This window comes from Lissotriton vulgaris, chromosome 5, assembly GCF_964263255.1.
Source record: "Lissotriton vulgaris chromosome 5, aLisVul1.2, whole genome shotgun sequence".
Classification (NCBI taxonomy): domain Eukaryota; kingdom Metazoa; phylum Chordata; class Amphibia; order Caudata; family Salamandridae; genus Lissotriton; species Lissotriton vulgaris.
Window position 1 is genome coordinate 1,801,175,782 of NC_141693.1, and position 21,382 is coordinate 1,801,197,163.

The 21,382-nt window shown below is 48.5% G+C and overlaps 1 protein-coding gene across 4 annotated transcripts in view; it reads left to right on the forward strand.

The window, feature by feature from the left end:
- The window catches only part of HAP1 (huntingtin associated protein 1), a 505,788-nt gene that overhangs the window by 256,998 nt on the left and 227,408 nt on the right, over nt 1–21,382 (forward strand). Inside the window, exon 1 of one of the 4 annotated variants that reach the window (XM_086924162.1) lies at nt 12,719–12,892. The exons of the other annotated variants lie outside the window; for them this stretch is intronic. Within the exon in view, the coding sequence (XP_086780288.1) occupies nt 12,882–12,892 (11 nt within the window). The 5' untranslated portion in view covers nt 12,719–12,881. Of the gene's footprint in view, nt 1–12,718; nt 12,893–21,382 lie in introns of those variants that run through there. 4 annotated transcript variants of the gene reach the window in all.

The window sequence follows — 21,382 nt, forward strand, 5'->3', positions numbered from 1 at the left end:
AGGGCCAGTGTCCGGCTTGGTGCAAAGGGTGAATTTCGGTCTGCTGAACAGGATAAGTTGATATTTAACCCCTTCAGGAAGCCGTGTCCATGACTGGGGCTTCTGCATACAGAGCAAGAGTTCAGGTTGAAGAGATGTTCACTGTAATTATGGCGGCTGCGTCTTTCGCCAGGCTTTGCTTAACTTTTATTCTTGTTTCTCTGTCTCTCTCCACAGTGCTTGTATCCGTGTCCCACCTTTCTGTTCCTTGCCAATTCCAAAAATTCTTTATTTCGGCCACATAGGCCATAAAAGATACAATAAAATACAGTACATATATTACACAGTATTTACATATAAAAAGATCTACTGGGTCTGCATGGGGTAAGGAATACATGGTAGTACCAGTTCAGGGGGACATTTTCTTCCTTATTATCCATGCTGCCATTAGGAATTTTGAAACAGCAAAGACAATATGGCCCAGGGTGTTAGTTTTCATGACCCTGTATGCCTGTAAGTACTCCCTAAAACCCAGGTTTCGGCACAGCGGTGCTATCCAGCGCTTCCTGGGACTCTGGTAGGCGTGGCAAACAAACATTATGTGTAAATCATCTTCATCCTGAGTTTTGCAACAAGGGCAAAGTTTGTCACCCCCTGTGGACCATTTATGGGTGAATACTTTGGTGGGGAGTGTACCAAACCTCCATTGCAGGAACAGTTTCCTCGCCAAAAGAGGAAAGATAAAATCCATAAAAGGTTCGAAAAGATAAGAATTTTTGGATTCCATAAAACGTCCCGTCAAGGTGCCGCTGTTATGAGCATTATCCATGTCAGCCAGATTTTTGTTTTTGTAGAGCTGGGTGAGAGTTTTGCGCGTAATCCTTTGGCAGCCCTGAGCTGGATCATCCCATAGGTCTGGCAAGTTCAAACTGAGCAATTCCGTCTTGATAAAAGCCAGCCAGGGAATTTTGTTGCTACCATTCAGCCTCAATACATGAACAAGGTCCTGTCTGTAATGGTACAGTTCCTCGGTAGTCCATATCCGGTGCCAAAACTTCACGGGTTTCGACAGGAGATCTTCAGCAATGGAGTGTAAACCCAAGTCTAGTCTTAGGGGGAGGAGTGGCGTACCTTGCGGGAGAGCAAGTAGGCGTCTCAGAAAACTATTTTCCACCGCTGCCAGTGCCTTCCCTGCTTTGTGACCCCACAACTCGCTGCCATACATGGCTGCTGCCTTCGCTTGGGATCTATATGTTTCCAGGGCCGGGCTTACAGGCTTAAAGGTGGACTTATTTGCCACCTTCAGGAGTGCGCCCGATAGCTGGGATAGTTTCAGCCTTGATCTCGCTATCTGGCAGTCCCAAGCTAAGTTTTCTTGTAGTGTTACCCCCAGATATATAAAGGTCGAGACCCTCTCAAGACTAACTTCCCCCAGTTTTGGATTGGGTCTGGTTTTGGTAGGGGGATTGAAGATCATGAACTTCGTTTTTTCTGTGTTCACCTCCAGCCCATGTTGACGACAGAAGAGGCCAAAACCATTCACAATCCTCTGGATTCCCATGGGGGATTTGGAAAGCAGGAGGGTATCGTCAGCAAACATAATTGCCGGGAACCTCCTGCCTGCCAAAAGCGGGGCATCATTGTCCTTAACAGTGTCAAGATGTTGAATGACACTGTTAATGAAAAGACAGAACAGGGTCGGCGCCAAGACACAGCCCTGTCTGACTCCTCGACGGACCGGAAATTTGCCCGAGAGCTTGCCATCCCTCCCACACCTCACTTGTGCATAGTTGTTCTCATGCAACCTGATGATAATACTAAGGAGGTGGGGGGGTACTCCTAGCTTCTGCAGAACCTCCCATAGTTTCCCTCTAGGGACTAGGTCAAAGGCTGACCTCAGATCCACGAAGACCATGTACAGTCTTCCTCCCTCTAGTGTTACAGTCTTCCAATATAGATGGAGAAGGCGGAAGATCTGGTCCATGGTCGACGTGTACTTTCTGAAGCCAGCCTGAAGGGGGCTCATGATGTCATTGTCCTCGACCCAGTCCAGGAGGTGATTAAGGATAAGGCGTGCAAAAAGCTTTTGGGGTACATCTATTAGGCTAATGGGCCTATAGTTGGCGGGGAGCCATTCACGTCCCATACTCTCGCCATGGCAAGGGACTTTTGAAATCGATACGGATTCCAGACGTGCATGCGGTGGGACAGAAGATGTGCACGCGGGGACTGGATGCTTTACTGGATGCTTTACTGGCAGCGTGATATTCTGGGGAGTTTTTTTGTTCACCACCAGTAAAGCCAGTCCCCTTGTGCACATCTTGTGCACATCTTCTGTCAGCTCTGTGAAGAGCCGTTCACATCCCATGACGTACCTTCTTCCTGGCTTAGTGCGGCTACGGTGCATGGCCAGGGCCAGTGTCCGGCTTGGTGCAAAGGGTGAATTTCGGTCTGCTGAACAGGATAAGTTGATATTTAACCCCTTCAGGAAGCCGTGTCCATGACTGGGGCTTCTGCATACAGAGCAAGAGTTCAGGTTGAAGAGATGTTCACTGTAATTATGGCGGCTGCGTCTTTTGCCAGGCTTTGCTTAACTTTTATTCTTGTTTCTCTGTCTCTCTCCACAGTGCTTGTATCCCTGTCCCACCGTTCTGTTCCTTGCGTGTTCTCCCTTTTCTGCACTACCGTCCCCTGATTCAACCCTCTCTTCGCCCCTAACCCTCTCTTCACCCACTAACCCTCTCGTCACCCACTAACCCTCTCGTCACCCACTAACCCTCTCTTCGCCCCTCACCTCAACTAACCCTCTCTTTGTGTTATCAGTGACAGTCATGTACTGTATGGCAGGCAGCCTTCGTAGCACCCTCACACAAGCCCCATGGTATGGACAGCGCCTTGCGGTAATGACAGCTGCACTCTTGGTGCTGCACAAAGCGTCACTACCACAGTGTGCAGTGGAAGCCACAACACTCACTAGACAGTGCCTAGAGGCAGTAACTAAGTACACTGTGCAGTGGCAGCTACTCGGTCACAGTGTGTACTACCAACTTACAAATGCACTGAAGCCATCAAGGAGACTGCTAGTCACCAAGCACTGCGCTGCTGCTGGCTTTGAGGCACCTAGGCGAGTGCACATGATGTCACTCAGTCACACTGTTCCTCCCATTCTCTGCTCAATTGTCTTCTCTTCTCCATTTCAGTGTCTTCTCTCTCTATTCCTCCTGCCTCTTGTGGCCCTCCTCTGGTTGGTGTGTTTTCTCATTTTTTTTTCTTTCTCACCACAATGGTTGTATCCTTGTCCCACCTTTCTGCTCATTCCGTGTTCTCCCTTTTCCGTTCTACCATCTCCTCACCCAACCCTTTCTTCACCTCCTAACGCTCTCCGCCCCCTCACCCCCAGGGGCGTAGCTAGAGCTTGTGGCGCCCGGGGCTACCCTTCAGAGTGCCGCCCCTTGGGGGGGGGGGGGGTTTGGGGGCGGCTACTGGGGAAAAAGGACGGTGAGCACTTGAAAGATGTCAGAGTCTCCGAGGAGAGACACGTAGTATTGCTGCTAACAGTTACCTCGATCATGAAAGTTACATTTAGTAATTTATAAAGTTTTATATAGCGTGAAATCAGAGCGCTTTACAATTTGAGGCAAAGGTAACAAATCAGAACATTAGTCTAACATGGGGAATCTAATGGGCATTGAGATGTTTACTCCTCTCAAAATCGGAATGGTTGTTTGTTAGAAATGGGGGTCTCTAGTTAGCAATGGCTGGCCACTGGCCAACTGGGGACCCTTCTTCCTAAGTCAGAGTAAAGGGGCTACACCCATTGATAACCCCTGCTCAACCCTGTGGTAACGTAGCACGAGCAGCTAGGCTTATCTCAGAGGCAGTGTGTAAAGCATTTATGATCATACACAGTAACACAGTGAAGAACACTACAAAGGGACACCACACAAGTAGTTATAAAAAAATACATATCTTTATGCATAGACTTAACACAAGACCAATAACCATAAAATGCAACAATACTGTAAACTAGGGATGCTCTTGAGAGGATGGAAACATAGTTCAAAGTGTGCAAAAATGCACATACATGACACGGTCAAAGGTTAGACAGTTGAATACACCGGTGACTGGCAGTACAAAAGAGAACACACAAGAGTGCATGATCTATCTGCAGCAGAAAGGTTATCTCGCCAACAGCACAGCCTGTCTCTTTATATAGTCAAAGGCTTACAATATATTTCTCCTCGTTCTGTTCATTCCCTAGGCTAGTAGCTGCCCAGCACGCCGAAAATAACGGTGTTACTCAACACAGCATACAATCTGACAGCTCGAATATGAGTCATGCTGGTGGTCTCGAACTAGGCCGGAATGGCGTAAAAGAACTAAATCTAGGACCTTGCTGAAAACACTTTGAATCACAAACAATGAAATAATGATATAATACATATAATGATTCAAAGTCTGCTTACCACACACCCCAGCTCTGTCCCTCATAAGCTTCCATCTTCCACAGACTGCTCTCCTGTCTCCATGTTATATCTAAAAGGGCGCTCACCTACTCCTGAAGAGGCAAACTCTGACAGAAGCCCCACATTTTGAAGTATACTCTCTAAGTTCATCAGCTCTAAAGCCCTTGCACACCCGCTATTCTGCCACCTTAAAATAGGCACCACATTCTATTTCCACACTCTGTCGAGCCAGGCCTGATTTCCTTGGGCTGTCTGTGCCATGATTTCTCTGTAGGCTCGGTGCTGTGTTACTGGAACAGGGGGGATAGTCTGTTAGAAAGCACAATCACAGCCCACCACCACCACCCTGGTATGTCAACTGTCTGCGGCCTGCCGTGCACGGTCACGGACTTGTGAATGTAGGAAAGAAGGGGCAGCCAGGGCACCACTGTGTTTTCCCGCCACTGCCCGCTTTGCAACGTGTCATTATATTGCTAACTGCAGCCTGTGTCCTTTGAAGGGCAGGGGTCTGACATTTTGCAAATTCAGGGATGGAGCCCTGCAGTCCCTCTCAAGCCTTCACCCCCATCCCAGCATTCACAAGCATAGGTATTTCCACTTTTGAATTCTCCTCCTTGATTTCACATTCCTCCAGAAATGTAAGGTGTTTACTGCCCTACTCTGAACCAGGCTGCAAGTAAGGACCCATATTAACATGAGCGTTCCTAGAGAAGCTACAGCAAATGGCGGCCCGGGCAAACTATGCAACCTGTGCCCTGCGGTGCCGACCCCATGATCCATCTCAATGACTGGACCGTCACTCGACTGTCACTGACTCACTCACTTGCGAAGTTGCGATCGATCCGACTCTCTGTACTGTCTCACCAGCTCACGCTCACCTCAATTATAGTAGTAGTTGTTTGTGCGTGACGACCTGACCTCAGGAGCCTTGATGGCAGCAGGCAGCAGAGGCTTCCAGTCGCGCGACGCGCAGAGAGAGTGCCGCCCGGCGCCCACAGCCACAGCCCAGTACAGTACTCTCCTCTACAGTACTACTGTAGCAGTAGCACTAGGAAGCAACAGGGCAGCTGCAGCAGGGCCAGGGCAGGCAACGGTCGTTGGGCGGCAAGGATGGTGCTGGTCTCGGTCTCCACACCCGGACCACGAGGCTCGACACGACGGGAGGGGCCAGCGTGCACTGCGCGCCGCGCGTAACGCGTCACGTCACGGTCACCAGTGCGGTGGCGAGAGCGAGGGCTGGCCCAAAGTGTTACAGGGCCGTCATCATTGGTTGCGGCTGTGCGCACCGCGCACACTACCTAATTGACGGCCCTGTGAGCGAGTCTGGGACTGGGAGGGAGGTGGTACGTGGTGGGGGCCTGCCGCCCTGTAGTGTACTGAGTGACTAGTTGATGGATTGGATGATGACGTCAGACGTCGCTCGTCATCAGGTGCTCGTGCTTAATCTCGATCTGTTAGACTGTTCTCAATTGGAAGTGCGGTGCCGCCTCCTACTGTAACTGTCATGTTGATTGACACGGTCGGTGCGGTGTAATGATGTAAACTTAAGGCAAGCACTGGCAGAGCTGAGCACCGCGGCGCAGGCCGCCCTAAGTTACAGCCTCACAGTCACAGGCACTGCAGGTCACTCACTCAAAGCAGGCATCCGCGGCCGCAACGGGCCGGGCCTCGCCTCTCCACTCAGTCAGTGAGAGTGCCGGCCCGCCCGCGCGGCCGCGGCCGCCTCTGCCGCCTCAGATAAGGTGCCGCCTGGGGCGGACCGCCCCCCCCCCGCCCCCCCCTAGCTACGCGGCTGCTCACCCCACCTAACTCTCTCTTATTGTGATGTCTCCCCATCTTCCTTTCACATACGTCTGCCCTTCTCCTCCGTCCCCAAGCTGAAGACCGTAAACAGGGGGGTCCTCACTCCTCACAAGGCAGAGTTCTGTAAATAACTAGCACAACAGTAGACCCCCCCCCACACACACACAGCCTCCTGGCATCGCTAAACACTTATAACGTCCCAAAGGCAACTGCACTCCAACTAAAACGAATAAGTAAAAGACATTGTCATATACAAAGCCAATAGCTCTAACTCTAACAAATGCGCGACCTATTGCATTGCAAATGCTTGTTGACTGCCTTGTTGATTTTCTGTTGTTTGGCACCTCCTATATATATATATATATATATATATATATATATATATATATATATATATATATATAATAACGTTGAAGTCCTTAAGAATGTATGATTACATTTTCACACCTGGTGACGTGTGTCAAATATGTTTGGTATGGTGGCTGCTGTAATGTTCTGCCTTTCCCCCACAGGATGCACAGAGACAGGTGATAGTTGTTAGTCTCTTTTATTTCAAAGTAATATCTTATTTGGAGCTAAAGGGCGCCGAGCGTCTAATGCTGAGCGCTCCGGTCGCCAACTGCCGTTTCTGCCGTTCGCGCCTTCTAGCTGCCTCTTTGCTGCGCATGCGCGCCTTTCCGCTCTAGCCCACGGCGTAACGCGTCATCGCGTATACGTCCGTCGACTAGAGCGCACACCACATATCTCCCCCCTTTAACAAAAACAAAGTTATAACATTTCTCCCCTCAGGTGAGTGTCCTCCAGCCGTGAACAGTGTCTATGTGGGGCACCGGGGAGACGGCACCAAGCTAGTGTCCATCCATCACAAAGTCATTATAGCGAGAGGGCGCTACAACTGCCCTTCCGCTGCGGGTGTGTCTTACCGGCACGTTCTCTCTCAACTCAGTCTCTTCTTGGGACACACCAACCTCTCTCACTTCTGTTCTCAGCTCTGCATTCGCTTGCATTCCTCCTCCGTCGGTCGGCCTGGCTCCTGGTACAACCATTTCATTGTCTTCGCCTGCGTCTTCGCCTTGGTTGTCTATGACGTGATCAGAATAGGGTGTGACCTCCGTGTGATCCATGTCTCCTTCTACTCCTTCGGCTTTGGGCCAGACTAGTATTTTATTCACTCTGGCCATGCGCTCTTGTGACCAGACCTTGCCATCGCTGAGGAGGGCCGCTCTGCCCCTCACTTCCTTAACTTGTAGCGGCTGGCTGAATTTGCTTTCGCCCTTCTTTTGTAGAGTGGGAAGTTTGATCCTAACCCACTCCCCTTCTTCCAGCGCTGTTTCTTTCGTGCTGCGTCTTTTGTCATAGTGCGCGGCATAGATCTTCTGGGCTTTCTCTAGATTGTGCTGCACCACCGCTGGGGACCACTTGCTGGTGATGGTCTTCTCCCTCCATGCTACGTTGTCCCTGGTGAAGGGATGCCGTCCTCTCAGCACTTGGAACGGACTATACCCCACCACAGAGGGGGTTATCCGATAGGCCCATAGCATGTTCATTATTTCCAACTCCCAGTCCTTTCCTTGCGATATGGCTGCTTGGATGGAGCCCATGAGCACCCTGTTAAACCTTTCAACCTGGCCGTTGCAAGATGGGTGATACACAGCAGTGTGTTTCCCTACGATACCATTTCTCTTCATGTATCTCCCCCACTTGTCCGATACAAACTGCGGTCCATTATCGCTGAGGATGGTTTTGGGTATTCCCTCTCTGAGGAACACTGAGGTTAGGAACTTCAAAATCGTATCCGTGTCCATTGACTCTTGTATGTCCACTTCTGGCCACTTGGAATACTTGTCAATGAGTACGCAGATGTACTTGTTCACCCCTTGATTGTCCAGAACGGGCCCCAAAATGTCAATGGCCACATCCTCCCATGGGCCTTGCGGGGTGTCGAATCTCCCCAGTGCTGGTCGGAGTGGGCGGAGCACCTTGTCCGCTCCTTGGCATTGTCCACACTCCCGCACTTGTCTCTCGATGTGGGCATCCATGCCTGGCCACCAATACATCTGTTTGACCAACGCCTTGGTTTTCACTATGCCCAGATGTCCTACATGAAGCAACTTCAGCAGTCTGGGTATCATTGTCACTGGTGGGACCACTTTTTCTCCTCTGTACAAGAATATCCCCGAGTCACTTAGGGACAATTCTTCTCTTATCTCAAAAAAACGTCGGACACCTTCCGTTAGCTTCTTCTTGTCCGGCCACCCCATCGTGAGATGTTTCCTCACTTCCTTCTTCTCTTCATCGAGCTCGTAAGCCGCCTGCCATTCCTGCGCACTGATCGATGTTTCGTGATCTTCCATACTGGCCACCATCTCCTCCGTGTCCGGGGCCTCTCCGGGCGCCTCTTCCATGGCTGATGCCCTGCTTAGGTAGTCAGCTACCTTGTTCTGCGTGCCCGGTAGATATTCTACATCATATGTATAATCGAGCAGCTTCAGAGTCATTTTCGCTATTCTCGGGGTGGCCGTGTCATGGCCCGATGACGTCAACACTTTGATGAGTGGCTTGTGGTCCGTTTGTAGTCTGAATCTCGTGCCCCACACGAACTGACGGAATTTGTTCAACGCCCACGTAACAGCCAGCATCTCTTTTTCGATTACGCTGTACCTTTGTTCCGTCGGGGATAGCGCCCGGGACGCGAAGCTGATAGTTTCTTTGTTTCCATCCTCCCTTTCCTGCGCTAGTACTGCCCCCAAGCCCTTGTCGCTTGCATCGGTTGTCACGATAGTCTTGCCCATGGGGACGTACCCCTGCAAAGGGATGGCATGGCTGATACAGGCCTTGATGGACTCGAATTCGGACTGGGCCTCCCTGTCCCATTCAAATTTTGTATTGTGCCTGATTAGTTCTCTCATCCTATGCGTTCTTGTGGCAAAATGGCTGACGAACTTGCTATAATACTCGGCCATTCCGAGGAATGACCGCACCTCCTCTTTGGTTGTTGGGGCCTTGGCATCCTTTATCGCCTTCACGTTTTGCTCCTTCGGTGATATGCCGTGCGTGCCTATTTCGTGCCCTAGGTAGGTCACTGAGCGAGACCCGATCCTGCACTTGCTCCACTCCGCCGTCATTCCTTTGCTCTGCAGCACTCCTAGCACTTGATGTAGTTTCTTGTCGTGCTCACCTTTGTTAGAGCCCATCACCAGGATGTCGTCTTGGAAGTATTGCACTCCCGATATGTCTTTAAACAACCTGTGCATTAGCTTCTGGAAAACGGCCGCAGCGGATGCCAGGCCAAAGGGCATTCTCTTGAATTGGAAACACCCAAAGGGCGTTATGAATGCTGTGTACTTCCTGCTCGACGGGTGCAATTCTATTTGGTAGTATGCAGACGTGAGGTCTATGGTGGAAAAATAGTTGATGCCTTTGGTTCTTGCTAGCATCTCCTCTATCCTGGGGAGCGGGAACCTTTCCACTATGAGGTTTTTGTTGAGCTCCCTCAGGTCCACGCAGAGTCTGACCTTTCCGTTTGGCTTTTTAACTACCACCAAGGGCGATAGCCATTCCGCACTGTCCACTGGCTCAATGATATTTAGGTCTTCCAACTTCCGTAGTTCCTGGCGCACGGCCTCACTCGTGGATATTGGTATATTCCGTACCTTATGCACTACTGGTACTGCTCCTTCCTTAAGAACCATCTTATGCACGAACTTGTCGAGTTTGCCTACCGTGCTCTCGAAAACCTTGGGGTATGCAGCTTTCCAGTCTTCTTCCCTCGAGAGGGGCCATTCGTCCGTTAGCAAGATTTGTTCTTTCCCTCCGGGATTTAGTATGATGCCGAGATCACCTGCGTCTCTCCATCCTAGTACCGATGGGCCCTTCTCCGCTACGTACAGGGTGCACGTGGCCACCCGTCCTCTAAATTCGAACTCCAAGTCCCTGCACCCTACCAGTGGGATGGAATTCTCGGTATACGAGATGGGTCTGATGTCCGGCGGCCACAGGTCGGGTCCTATGACTGGCACAAAGTCCTCTTCCCATATTGACCTTTGAACAATGGTCCAGGGGGACCCTGAATCCACGGCTACATGTACCTTGACGCCCCCGATGAGCATGTCGGTGCGGGGCTTATCCCTTCGCTTCCCGGATACATCTAAGACTTGATCTTCTATACACAGCACTAGGTCATCCTCCTCTGGTTCTTCTTCATCACTCCCGTTGGCCGCTGCTGTGTCGATGCACTTAACCGTGGATTTCGACCCTTTCTTACGACAGACTTTCTCGAAGTGACCAGTCAACCCACAGAATGAGCACCTGGCGCGAAACGCGGGGCACCGCCTGTCCTGGGCCGTGTGCGCCGCACTGCCACATCTGTAACACGCGAATTTCGCCCCCTGGTTGGGACGAGGCATCTGCTTCCCAGATCCTCTTGTGTCCTTCCTCTGGTCTCCGTAAGCCGTTTTGGGCTTGCTGGATTGTGGTGCCTCGTCGATCTTGTTGATCATTTGCCTTGGCCCGCTTTCCCTTTTTGCCGCGTCTGCTCCTCTCTTCGACATTTCCGCCTTTTTAACCATCGCCACTACTTCCTTCAGGGTTGTCTCATTCATCGCCCATAGCTTGTCTTGGACTGCTCTGCTGGTGGTGTGCATCACAATTTGGTCCTTGATGTACTCGTCCTGCAGGTTCCCATACCTACACGTGATCGCAAGCCGGCGGAGCGCTGCCACATAGTCGTCAATGGATTCTCCTGCCTCTTGTTTTCTCTGTTGGAAGTTGTATCGGTCTATCGAGACGCAGACTGCTGGGCGGTAGTGGCTGTCTAGGTCGTCCAATGCATTCACAAAGACATCCGTCTCCGCTGCATCCCTGTCTTTGGGCACCAGGTTCTTAAACACTCTTACCCCTTCTGGGCCTAAGTTGTGGAGCAACAGTCTCTTCTTCCTTTCGGGTTTGTATTCTCCTTCACTCTCATCTTCAAGGGCCTCAATGTAATTGAGGAAATATTCTTTCCAGTCTTCCCATTTTAGTTGGGGTTCACCTGGTCTGGTTAGAAACGGGACGGGCGCCATTAGGGCTGACGCCTGATTCGCCATTCTGGCTTCACCTCTAGGTCCTCCTTCCTGGGCCCTTTGGGTAGGTTCACCGGACGCTCCTGCGTTCTCTGCCGTGTCACCTTGGCCCCTGGGGCTACCTGGGGTATTGTCCCTTGCAGTAGGCGCTGTTTGAGCTGCCTTCCCCCCTTCCTCTAGCTTGGGTGTGTCTCCCTTGGCTGCCAGGTTGCTGCCTGGGGGCTCCTGGGGTCTTGGGTGGCACTGACCTGCCTTGGGAGGGTGGTGGTCTGCTCCTCGCTGTGCTGCTGCGCTGCTGCCACGCCCTTGCTCCTCCTTGTAGGTTCTGTGTTCTCGCTGGGGGGTTTATCTGTTCTCTTCTCGGTACACTGCACCTTGTGGTGTCCAGGTCCCAGCCTCGTCGCCACTGTAATGTTCTGCCTTTCCCCCACAGGATGCACAGAGACAGGTGATAGTTGTTAGTCTCTTTTATTTCAAAGTAATATCTTATTTGGAGCTAAAGGGCGCCGAGCGTCTAATGCTGAGCGCTCCGGTCGCCAACTGCCGTTTCTGCCGTTCGCGCCTTCTAGCTGCCTCTTTGCTGCGCATGCGCGCCTTTCCGCTCTAGCCCACGGCGTAACGCGTCATCGCGTATACGTCCGTCGACTAGAGCGCACACCACAGCTGCCTTTGAGTTGGGACGACTGCGAGGTATGATAGTCATATTTAGGGGTTCCTTGAGGTGTATCAAGGGTCTGTGAGATATTAAAGCGATGTGAAGCAGTGATCTCTGAGGTATGGTAGCCCTCCGTAATGTTCAAGAGCTCTTTGCGGTATGACGGGGCAAAAGAGGTATGATAGTTCTCTATGACGTTGGACGTAGTACATCCCTCTTTGAGTGACACACCTCTGTGAGGTGGGATCGCTGCATGTGAGGTTCGATCTCCATCTCTCTCTGAGGTACATTGGAGTACAACACTTCTCTTTGAAGTTGTATCTTTCTCACACTCTCCAGCTCGACATCTTTCCCTCTCAGGTAGAACACGGATCTGTGAGGTAAGATAGCCGTGAGGCTGAATATGCCGCTCTCTAGTCTCTACCTCTCTTTCTGATGTAATCAAGTGACAGCTGCAGTAGCTTCCTGTGAGATTTCATCCGTGTAATATGATACTGTTCTTCGAGGTACCATATCTCTTTATGGTGGTACACTGCTCCCCCTGCACCCTCCTCGTCTGAGGTGGGGTAGCTCTCTGTGAGATGTCCTCTCTCCCCCGGGTGTGACGGGTTCCGTGAAGGATCCCTCCACCTCCCTCCCTCTGAGGTACGAGAGGCTTCTGCTAGGCGCCCTTGCTCCTTGTGACGTCAGAGCAGGGCAGGTCCGGGGGAGTGGCAGGCCACCCCTCGGTGGTTGCTTGGAGCTGCCGGAATCCCTCCCCTCCCCGTCACACGGTCCCTGTGGTAACCCTGGGAGGAGGCTGCGCTCCGCTCTGCGCTGGACGATCGGCGGGCTGGGGGACAGCTGACCGGGTGAGGGGGCCCTCGGTCGGCTCTAGCACGGTCGCCCCCAGCCGACCAGAGGCCACCTGGTGCCATGCATTACAGGTGAGAAGGGGACTTTGTGTGCGTCCAAGTGCCTTATATAGCGCCTCGACGCACTTAAATACACTGTAAGCAGGGTGTTCGGTTTTGGATGTCAGATATGCTGCCCTGAGTTTGGGACGGAGGATAACTCGCGACACCCCCCGCGAGCGTATTAGTGGTGGAGATGGGTTATGCCCGGCTGCATGAAACTACCGGCTGCGGTGCTCCCTTAGGTTATGCGCTGGGCGGACTCAGCCTTTCATCTTTCAGTGATGGGTATTCTGGTTTAGAATAACATCCAACGATTAAGCTGCTCTACATGAATATTTCCGCTTATTTAAAAGCACCTTATTTAAGGTCAGAGGGTACGGTTGTGGTAGGTGTCCTGGGCGCACAACGGTGGTGGTAAGTGTCCTGGGCGCACAACGGTGGTGATGGGTGTTCTGGTGCAAGGTTAAGAAACGTTAACACAGAAAACCTGCAACTCCCAAAACCAGCTACCGGCGCACTGGGCTTTGTCTATGTTTGAGCTCAGTCTGACTGTACATCTCTCACGCAACACGCGTTATTCTTTCTGATAATATGAGTTTTTTCAAACACAGCGTTCTTTCTTAGTCCATCCTCCTGTAAATAAAACATGTTTTTGAGAATAAGAAAGAGGAAAGTAACAGAGGAGAAAACAACGAAAAAATCCTGACCTGAAATAAAGAGCAAATTAAACAATGGAGAAACACGCACATTACACACCACGTACACACACCCACCAATCACACAAACCATCCGTGCATCCACATGAACTATACACACGCACTCCATGCACACTACTTCACATACACAGCTACACAACACGCTCAACCATTCTCACAGCAACCAAACACACCGATTTCACGCCTATCTCGTTGTCTTTTGTCGTGATAATGTTCTTTTCGCCTCACTTGCCATTACATTCCGGAATCATTTGACCCGGTGTGTTTTATGTGACCCAATGTTTTGCTGCTTTTGGCGCGTTTCTTCGAATTCTACCCGTATTCATGTTCGAACACCAGGCCCGAGGTCACTGGGCAGACTGCTGTGTTTCTGTGACCCATTTGTCCGCCTCAAAGCTGGGTTCGAAGCGCTGCGAGCCAGGAGACGGCCTCGTGAGACTAGCATTAACAATGTATGTGGCAGCGACCACGGCCATAGGGTCGTGGGTCCGAATAACTGGCTTAGTGAATTCGCCGTTAGTTGTATTTACAGGCCGATGCCTCGACGGCCCACAGCGCCGCGAAAGAGCGGCAACAGCACTAGCCAGATGTCTGTGCTGGTCTAAGGCGGGAGCAGTTTGAAATCTGGCTCAGCCTTTCATCATTCCGAGTGACATATCAATGGAAATTTCAAAAGGCGTGCCCTGAGCTCCACTGCTCTCATGTCCACAGTTCCAGTGTTTTCATGTCTGTGCTTAAATGACCCCCCTTTATTTTCCAGTTACACTCGGAACTCTCTAGTGCTTCCGATGAACTTCCACACAATGATGTGTGGCCTTGGGCATATACGTATGGCCACCACGTCTGACATTAAAATAGTGCAGCGTTTGCATAGCGCTTACTAAGGCAGATTTCAGTGGTCTAATTAAAAGGTGCTATTTTCATCCCAAACAACTATAAATACAAACAGCTGCACCTATGTTATGGAAGGCAGAGCATCTTGGTTCTACCATAGCAGAGAGAACGTGCAGCGAGCTCTTTAACCCACTGAGCTATATCGAGACAGTGTTTGCTTTGTGAGGCCTCGTGCACACTGTGGTAGTCGGTTGGTTGAATGGGATTGACCACAGTGTTTGTTTTTCAATTGCTTGGGTCTTGCTTGTTGGGCGTAGGAAGGATGTTGGGTGCCTGATTTCCTTCAGACATTTGATTAGTCGAGGAAGACTCTCACACACCTGGTGTGTGCCCAGGGTTGTGTTCTTTAGTTCTCTTGGGGGCTGGGACAAAGATGTTCTGCACGATGTGGGAGTGGAGTTCTTGGAATGGGTCACAACAAACTTGCTATGGTATGTTATCCTACCTTCTGCCGTGGAGGGTTATGTTCTGTCATGCTGTAATATTCTAGGCTTTCTTTTCTTAGTCAGTGCTATGCTAGGCTTTACTGTAATCTGTTATTCTGTTCTGCAGTGCTCTGCGGTATTCTATGTTCTGTTATGTAGTCCTGATATGTAATGCTAGTGTATGTTCCAATGTGCTATGGTTCTGCCCAATCATGCTTTTCTAATGTCTTGAAGTCCCTGGTCCTGAACAGCTACAGCCTTCTCAGGTCTTGAAGTCTATGGTCCTGAACAGCTACAGCCTTCTCAGGTCTTGACATCCATAGTCCTGTACAGCTACAGCCTTCTCAGGTCTTGAAGTCCATGGTCCTGTACAGCTACAGCCTTCTCAGGTCTTGAAGTCTATGGTCCTTTTCAACTATAGTCTTCTCAGGTCTTGAAGTCCATGGTCCTGAAAAGCTACTGCCTTCTCAGGTCTTGAAGTCTATGGTCCTTTTAAACTATAGTCTTCTCAGGTCTTGAAGTCCATGGTCCTGAACAGCTACTGCCTTCTCAGGTCTTGAAGTCCATGCTCCTGTTCAACTATAGTCTTCCAAGGTCTTGAAGTCCATGGTCCTGAACAGCTACTGCCTTCTCAAGTCTTGAAGTCTATGGTCCTTTTCAACTATAGTCTTCTCAGGTCTTGAAGTCCATGGTCCTGAAAAGCTACTGCCTTCTCAGGTCTTGAAGTCCATGGTCCTGAAAAGCTACTGCCTTCTCAGGTCTTGAAGTCTATGGTCCTTTTCAACTATAGTCTTCTCAGGTCTTGAAGTTCATGGTCCTGAACAGCTACTGCCTTCTCAGGTCTTGAAGTCCATGGTCCTGAAAAGCTACTGCCTTCTCAGGTCTTGAAGTCTATGGTCCTTTTCAACTATAGTCTTCTCAGGTCTTGAAGTCCATGGTCCTGAACAGCTACTGCCTTCTCAGGTCTTGAAGTCCATGGTCCTGAACAGCTACTGCCTTCTCAGGTCTTGAAGTCCATGGTCCTGTTCAACTATAGTCTTCTCAGGTCTTGAAGTCTAAAGTATTGCTCAACCATGCCGTCTGAGGTTTTGAAACCTAAGGTACTAATTAACCATGCACTACCAAGGTCTTGAAATCTAAAGTACCACCCAACTTTGCTTTTCCGAGGTCTCAAAATTGAATGCACTACTCATCCATGCTTTTTTAAAGGTTTGAACACTACTACTACCCAACCGTGCTCTTGTTTTGAGGGTCGATTGTCAACCAATATCAGACTATACCATATCCCTTCTCCAGCCTTGTTAATGTCTGTAACCACCACTGAAGGCCTCTGTAAGGCAAGTGTAGTCTTTCTGTATTGATAGGGTGATAAAGCGCAGTTGTAATTCACCCTGGATGTTCCTTGAGGCAATGATGTTGTGTGCCAAGGTATATCAGTCAGACATTCCAGAGTTTTACATAACTCAGTAAAACCAAGGCTGCAGCTGGTCCCATGGAACCCCATAAAAACTTGTGTATGTAATGGATGTGTACACACTCCTAGAGAAGACATTACACATTACTCACCTCCAAACAACCAGAGATGAGCACATTCATTATGAGCAAAAAATGCCAATAAACACTCAGATAATCTCAGTATCGAGAGTTGCTTTATTCAACTGCAAAATTAAGCAGGGTCATTTAGTATATCCACCCACTTACAAGCCATAATGATGGTTGCCATGGGGGGAAACTCTGCACTGACTACTGTAGTGTCCATTCTGGTAAAAGGGATGTACAGAAAGTTGCACAGGTGAAAAACACCACCCGCTGATGGGAATATAAAATCAGATATGACCAATTGCTAGCTGGAGGCAGGAGATTGTCTGTAAAATGTATGGATCTTTCAGAGTCTTAGATGCACCCTGTGTTCAAAAAGAACCCAGACACCTAAATTAATATCCCAAGACATGGGAGATAAACTATGGCGGGACCCGAACTCCTCCAACCTTCCATAGATGGGAAAACACATTTTATTGTCAACAATGGGGTTGCTTGACACACGTATGCTTTCTAAGCGATCTTTGGATCCTGCAGATTTCAAGAGGGTCGTGTTCTGGTCTTGCAGAACTTACCGGTTTGATTTCTGAAAATGTGTGGTGTCACGAAGTACACTACTTTCTATTCAGCTGCCTATGTTAATTTAGGAAAAGATCCTCTTGTTCACCTCAAAAACGCAAACGGTCCAGAATAGTTCCACTCTCTCCAGCTGTGCTAAAGCCTCTGTGGATTCCCAGGTAGATTTGGACCATATAAAGTTGCAACGTAATCCCAGCCATTGCAAAGGCGCCTACGTGTGCTCAACACCCAAACTAAGCCCAGTGACCGCAAACTCGAAGAAAAACCCTGATCTATACAGGATATCATCAAGAGACTTAGCTGTGAACCTTCTGAACTGGCTGTTTGCAGAATATATATATATATATACACACACACATACATACATATATATCAAACTCAACCTGAAGGTATCAGAATGCTTTCCATGAGCACCAGTTATGTTAGCGGCGGGCACATTAATTTTTGCGGGGCACTGGAAGATTAAAGGATTTGCCCAGAATCACAGGATGTTGAGCCTCCCTGCCCAGACTCAACACGGTTCCCCAGATTGGAGGCCGACTGTGCTAGCCGTTTTGGCCAATCCCCTCCGGGATGCGTTTGTTGTGATTTTTACTTTGGGTTGGTGACAGGAATGCATGTGGTTCTGTTTTAGGTGAATTATTTGCTGTGCAACTGTATTTGCTGATGAATGTTTTTGTTGAGGGGGCGACTGCTTTCGGCATCAGTCTTGGTAGGTTAGAAATTGGCCAGTCTTGCCTCTGCAGTAAATATTCTGTGCTTATTCTCATAAAGTGCACGCAGTGCTATGAAATTCCAGAAAAAAGCTTTGCACATGGGTGGGGGGGGGGGGGTGGGGGGGGGGTATAATTATTTGGAAATGTGTTATGGTGGTCACAAAAACAGATTAGTGGTTTCCCAAGAGCAGCTTTGGATGGGTGATTGAAAGACTCCTTGTAGTCAGGTGATTGGCAGCAGGGTTATTGGGGAACAAGTAATATTGGTTTCCTTTAGAAAGGACACTTTTATGCTACACACAATGCTTTTGAATGTGCCTATTTTAAATTCGTCTTGTCTTTGTTGGTGCAAATTGCTTGACATTGCATTTTAGGAACGCACTTGCTTGTCTCGAAGTTCGTCTGTGTTTTTTGTTCTGTTAGATTGTTTGCCTCTGTACCGTTTGGTTGTTGTTTTTGACTTTGGTGGCTTTTGTACTGAGTTTGTTTTGTCACTTTTGGGTGTTGCCTTTGGTGGTGGTCAACATTGCTGTTAGTTATATTTTGCTTAGTTTTGGGGTGTGTTAAACTTACACTTATTTTGGATTGGTTGTAGCTGTTTGGGTATATTTGTGTCGCACGGAACATATTTCGTATTTTTCGTTGTAAAGGTGCTTGTTTTACACTGACCTGTTTGATGGTTTTTAGACGCTACCTTTGAAGCAAGTTTTGGGGATGTTTCAGTTGAACCGATGTCGTTGTATTTGTTTGTTTGGGTTTGTTTATGTTCCACTGAGTTTGGCTTTGTTGTTTGTGGCTGCTTTGGTGAGTGGTGACTTTGCTTAGTGGCTGTTTGTGTTGTAGTGAGTTATGTATGTTGATTGGCTCTAGCGGCTACTTCTGTTACAATGAGGTCTGGTTACATTTTTAATTTTTAAAGTGGTAATGAGTCCTATTCAGTTGTAAATATTTGGCTTTTTGCGTTACACTCAGTCCCGTTGGTTGTTTTTTTTTCTGCTATTTCTGTTGCAGTGAGTTTTTTCATTGTTAGTTTTGTGCATGAGGATGTTATTTTTGAAACAATGGTGTTTGTGTTGGTGCAATTTCTTGGGAGGACGAAAAGGGACGATGTTTGTCTCCCTGACAGGGGGTCCTTTGCCCAACCAAGGAAGTCATCCTAGAATACGTAATGAGATTTAATCAGTAATCCCTTGGTGGGGTCCTGCAGGGATAGGATGGGGGTATGAGGGGCACCGTGAAGGGGGGAGGGGGGTGGGGGCGCACAGCTGCTTTCAAAGGGCTTCTTATTTGAAACTCAAAAAACAATTATTGTAGAATTGAATTGTGGACAGGAGTAGCTTTATTTTCGGTAAAGCGGGTGTTTCAGGCTAATATTGAAAAATACCAATTATAGCGGCCCGGATAATTGCATGTAATCGGTCGTGAGCCATACAGCGCTCAAATAGGAAGAATAGCAAGAAACGCTATTTAGACAGTCGAAAGACAAGCTAATCTGCATGTGAAAGAGACCGCACCGCTATTCACGTCGGAAAAAAAGCCTGTTATTCACCCGCTGTGGAAAAACTCCACGAGGAAGTGAAAATCACGTGACTGCCAGCAAGCCCGAGCGAAGAGCAAATGTGGCATTTCGTTAATTCTATCAGAGAAATCTTCACTGATGTCTTTGAAACTATTATGTTTTATTTTCTTGTTATAGTTCACACTTTTTCCGGCCCCGTGGTTCGCCAATGACTGATTGCGGATCAGTTTAGTGCCTTCAATTAAGTAGTTTTAGGCTGAATTTTAAGAACATTCTGTTTGGCCTGTGGCGCCTCGCCCATGTACGTGTCATTGAAACTTTAACTTATTAAAACTTTTTAAACAAAATAATCGGAGTATGTCTCTTTAGGTAATTTATATCCTTGACATAAAAGGTTGTTGTCGATTTTACAAATTGTGCTTGCTATAGCCACCAAGGTAGTTCTCCACTTAGTAAAATGTTTTCGGAAAATTAAATAAACTTTAGCCATAAAACTTCCAGTTTTTGGTTTAGCAAGTGATGCTTAAATCCTGCAAAATGGTCAAAATTCTATCATGAAAAATGAAAGCGTTAAAGCGGGATCTCTTTTGTAAAATTATGTGCATTTTTCCTTTAAAATGACATCAATTCTCACCAGTTTAGCATTTACTTGGCTCAATAATGTTTGCAAAGGTAATTTAATATTTCAGATTATTTAAAGATGTTATAATGATGCTTCTGCACAAGAAGCCAAGTCTGGAGATTTTTTGCATTACAGGATACATAAAGCTAACTTTTCCTCAATTATCCGACCTTAAACAGAAAATCACCAGCCAATGTTTTTTAGGCACCCAGACTGTCGCGCTGTATGAAGTTAAGGGTTGCCAGTTTACCTACAGTTTAATTGAGGCATGTCCAACGCAGGCCCAAGGGTGCAATATCCATGCCAGGTTTTCACGATGTACTGATTTCCATTCACTGGATAGCCTGCAAATCCGGACTGGCTTTCTTGGGCCTGTTGGGCACCTCCACATACATTACAATGAGTCCAAGCCCTCCTGTGTTCGATTTGTCACCAGAAGGAGAAAAAGTGCTATGCTTTGATTTCTGTTTACCACGAGAAAGCCAGTAGAAATGTTGTGGGTATGCATTGGGATTTAGGGGGACATGTCTGATGGGGTGAAAACAGCAGACGTTTGACTGGGCATTCAGTGTCACATCTTAGAAATATAGGAACAAAACAGGACCTAAAGTCACATGCTTACCACAAAGTGTCAAGTAAAAGCCTCTGGTAACACCTTGTGCATTCAATGTGTTTGTAAATTCCAAACTACTTACAAAGTTGAGGCCCTAGAGCATTTGTTCATATAGGATGCTACTGAGGACATCTATTAACAAGCATTATAAATGCAATCGGGCTCGGATTTATTTGAGTTTGAGCTAATGGCATTGTAAATGCCAATGTCTTTTTGCCATGTGTTATGGAATGTGTGCATGTGGTGTGTAGTGGAAGTATGTTGGTTGAATTGTAATTTTACCAATAATGCCATGCTGTGCTTTATATGAATATGTTTAAAAGTAAAGTGTACCATACTGCGATTGCTTGGTGGAAAAGTGCACTGCCGGCTGGAGGTGTGTGTTCCTGGTGGAAGGGTGCACTGACGGCTGGTGGGTGTGTGCTTGGTAAAAGCGTGCACAGATGGATGATGGTTGTTGGTGTTTGTGCATGGTGAAAGCATTCATTGACGGCTGGGGGGGTGTTGTTGTGTGTGTTGTTTTCTGTGTGCTGGTGAGTGTGTGGTGGTGAGTCTGTGGGGGTGAGCCTGGGGAGTGAGTGTGGTGGTGAGTGTGTTGTGTTGAGTGGTGACGAGTGTGTGGTGTTGAGAGACTGAGGTGTGTGGTTTGTGTGTGCGTTATGTGTGTGTGGTGTTTTCTGCACACTCACACACTGCCCCTACAAATTCACACACTGCTCACCCGCACACTCCCAATGTCACCCTGCATAGTCACACACTGTTTACCCTGCACACTCATTCTGCACACTCACACAATGTGCACCCTGCTCCCTTACACACTGTCTCTGCAGTCACTCTGCACTCACTGTCACTCTGCACTCACTGTCACTCTGCACTCACTGTCACTCTGCACTCTCT